At 28.4% G+C, this 3,472-nt stretch overlaps 1 protein-coding gene across 1 annotated transcript in view; it reads left to right on the forward strand.

Annotated features, from left to right (window-relative positions):
• Positions 1-1,333: 1,333 nt before the first annotated feature.
• LOC109861123 (protein PFC0760c-like) overlaps positions 1,334-3,472 on the forward strand; it is an 8,330-nt gene continuing 6,191 nt past the window's right edge. The window contains exons 1-6 of the mRNA XM_020440640.1: positions 1,334-1,469; positions 1,617-1,898; positions 2,045-2,176; positions 2,221-2,325; positions 2,452-2,724; positions 3,160-3,408. Coding sequence (XP_020296229.1) covers positions 1,334-1,469; positions 1,617-1,898; positions 2,045-2,176; positions 2,221-2,325; positions 2,452-2,724; positions 3,160-3,408 — 1,177 coding nt within the window. The remainder of the gene's footprint in view (positions 1,470-1,616; positions 1,899-2,044; positions 2,177-2,220; positions 2,326-2,451; positions 2,725-3,159; positions 3,409-3,472) is intronic.

Here is a 3,472-nt window from a genome sequence, read left to right on the forward strand (position 1 = left end):
ATATACGCAGCATGCGGGAGAAAACCGTCACGTAACTCAAATTTTCTAAAACTGCTTTCACTACATTTGCTGCATATATTTCATGTCATGCCAGTCTCTGCGTTATGTTGATGGACTTTTATGTGTTTTATTTAATAATACTACATGATATTCCCTTAACATAATGTAAAGAATGTCATCGAGTTTCAGTGTAACGGCTTATACAAGTACCACGTAAGATCTGTTCTACAGTCGTAAGCTGTAAATCGTAAAAAATTGACCAATCACAATTGATTATTCTTCTGTAATTTGTCTGTGATTGACTAATTTCTTACAACTTAGAGCTTACGACTGTATTGTAGAACAAACCTAAACCGCGGGCGTGGAATAACGTGTTTACGCACACAAAGCTTCGATATCATACTATTGTAAGTTTGAACCATTTGAATGGAAGAATCGTTAAAAGTAGATCGTCTTTTTGCTCATAGTTGTTTGCTCAGCGTCGTTTGCTCAATGTCGTTTATTTTACTTTAGATACTTTGCTTGTGTTGTAATTTAAAGAACAAATACAGATTATTAACATTGCATTTTGTTGGCGTTGATTTAATAATCAAAATGTATACTATAATATGTGTAAATGGGTATTATAGCGTCCATAATAAACAGCAGATAAAAAACAAACAAAATAAAAAATCATGTCTTGTTGCAACAAATAGTAAGTATGCTAAAACTTACATCCATTATCTTTAACCTAAAGAGAAAATCTATCTAAACAAAAAATCCACAAGTTGCATTTCTTTATAAAACTATTTGCATATATTTGTTCTGATTTAGAAGAGTTCAGATTATTCTAATTCTCAATGAGTATTTCTTTATAATCTTCTATTTTATTTTAGAAAAAAAATCTTGCTTGCAACAAATTGCAGATAATTTAAACGCAAAACTTCCAGAAGTAAAATAACAATTGTATCACCATCAAATATTAATACATCAGGTATATGTTAAATTTATGTGTCATATTACACTTAAATGACTTAAAAATGACACTAAAAAAAAAGAATCCTGTTTTTTACTTAACAATATACTTGTTTCTATATAAAGTGCTTTAAATTAATATACACAAAATATATGAAATTGCTTGAAAGTATTATTACAGTACAATATATTTAAAATTGCTTTAAATTTTTGTCATTAAATCCATTTTATAGATTCTGAGCTAGCTCTTACTTCTACTTCTACATTACATATTGAAGCCTCAAATGTAATATTGGAAACTAAAAAAGATACTAGCAATCTGTTAAACAGCAAATGTGATGCTGAGCAAAGTGATAAAACCCAAAAGTGTGATTTAAATATGACGCTATGTAATACTAAAAATAACACAGATTATAACAAGGAATCTGCGTGTATGATTGAAACAGTTGATGCTATTTCTAACGATAAAAGTCTTAGTACATTGAATAGGAGTGGTAGCAACAGTATAAAAAGTGGTAAGTCTATGAAACATGTTCTTAAGTGAATTAAAATACATTCAGTAAAAGACGTTCTTCGTGCACACTGTTTTCACAAATGTTGCAACTACATGTATGTTAATAAAACTAAACATTTTTTAACTATTAAACTACGTGGTTTTACAGATTTCTTGCAAGCTGTTGAAACAAATGCGATATTAAATATTGAACCATCAAATGTGATATTTGAAACCAAAGATGTTTACATTTTGTCAAGCAAAAACTGTGATACTGAAGTACAAAGTGATACAACCCAAAAGTTTGATTCTAATATGACGCTATGTAGTACTAAAAATAACACACATAATAACAACGATTTTGCATGTATGATTGAAACAGTTGGTGTTCTTTCTAACGATAAAAATCTTAGTACATCGAATAGGAGTAGTAGCAACAGCATGAAAAGTGGTAAGTTTATAATACATATTCTTAATTGAATTAAATTACATTCAGTAAAAAACATTCTTTGTGCACAGCGTTTTCACAAATGTTGCAATACATGTATGTTAATAAAAATAAATATTTCTTTACTATTAAGCCTGTTGGTTTTACAGATTTCTTGCAAGCTGTTGAAACGAATGCTATATTAAATATTGAAACATTAACTGTGATATTTAACACCAAAGATGTTTGTGTTTGGCAAACAAACTTTGTAATACTGAAGTACAAAGTGATAAAACCCAAAAGTTCGATTCTAATATGACGCTATGCGGTAATAAAAATGACACAGATTATAACAACGATTCTGCATGTACGATTGAAATACTTGATGTTCTTTCTAACGATGAAAATCTTAGTATATTGAATAGGAGTAGTAGCAACAGCATGAAAAGTGGTAAGTTTATGACACATGTTCTTAATTAAATTACAAAACATTCTGCAACAGACAATGTTCATACAGTATGGTATAACTATATTTACTTTATTGACAATAAGCATTTTTGCACTTTTAAAACCGTAGATTTTATAGATTCCTTGCAAGTTGTTGAAACAAATGATTTATTAAATAGTGAAACATCAAATGTGATATTTAGAAATACAGAAGACATTTGCAATCTATCAAGCAATGAATGTGATACCAAACCGTGCACTACAAGTCAAAAGCTTAATACTACTTTGACAAAATGTGATAATATAACTGATGGTGATTTTGAAAATTATTTACTAAAAGATGATTTTTCTAACGATGAGAACTTTAATGTTTTCATTAATAATACTAACAAGTTGATTAATGGTATGAATCACTACATTACAATATACATTAAATGGTACACGAATATACATAATATATATATAAATATATATAAATTTGATTGATTTTGGTTTCTAGAACTATCACGTAAGTGATATACTATTTGTCCTACCTTTACGTCAAATGTTATTAAAGTTGGAAACATTTCGATATTATCTGATCGCTCTAATTTAACACAAGACATTTAGTGTTGCAATAAATTCAACTCTACTTATTCACTTTGTGAAAATGCAACTTTCAATGAGAATGTCAATAATCCTACAAACTCTGTCAAGATTTTATCAAATGTACCATTACCTACTCAAGTACTACTAAAACAAACAAGACTTTCACTCACAGAAAAAATAGATAATATTACATATAATACGCAGCTAAATAATACTACAGATAATAGTTTTAACAATAATGTTTTTTCAGGTAGAAACAAAACTTACATCAATGATAATATTTCCAATACCACATTTGTTCCAATAGCAGAATCTACTGTCTTCGGAGAAAAACATTTAACATCAGAATGTGGAATCAAAACCAATACTTTTGAATCGGATATTTCTTTTACATCTGAGGAAAATAACGATGATAGTTTTCATATGTCAGATTGTTCTAAATTTGAAGATACAGATAAAGATAAATCTGAAAATACACATGAATATAGAACTGATACAAGTAAAACCTAAACTTTAGACAGTACTTTAAATGTGACATTATCACACTCATATAAAACAGCATG

Source organism: Pseudomyrmex gracilis, unplaced genomic scaffold (assembly GCF_002006095.1).
Source record: "Pseudomyrmex gracilis isolate BER0280 unplaced genomic scaffold, ASM200609v1 scaffold_590, whole genome shotgun sequence".
Taxonomy (NCBI): Eukaryota; Metazoa; Arthropoda; class Insecta; order Hymenoptera; family Formicidae; genus Pseudomyrmex; species Pseudomyrmex gracilis.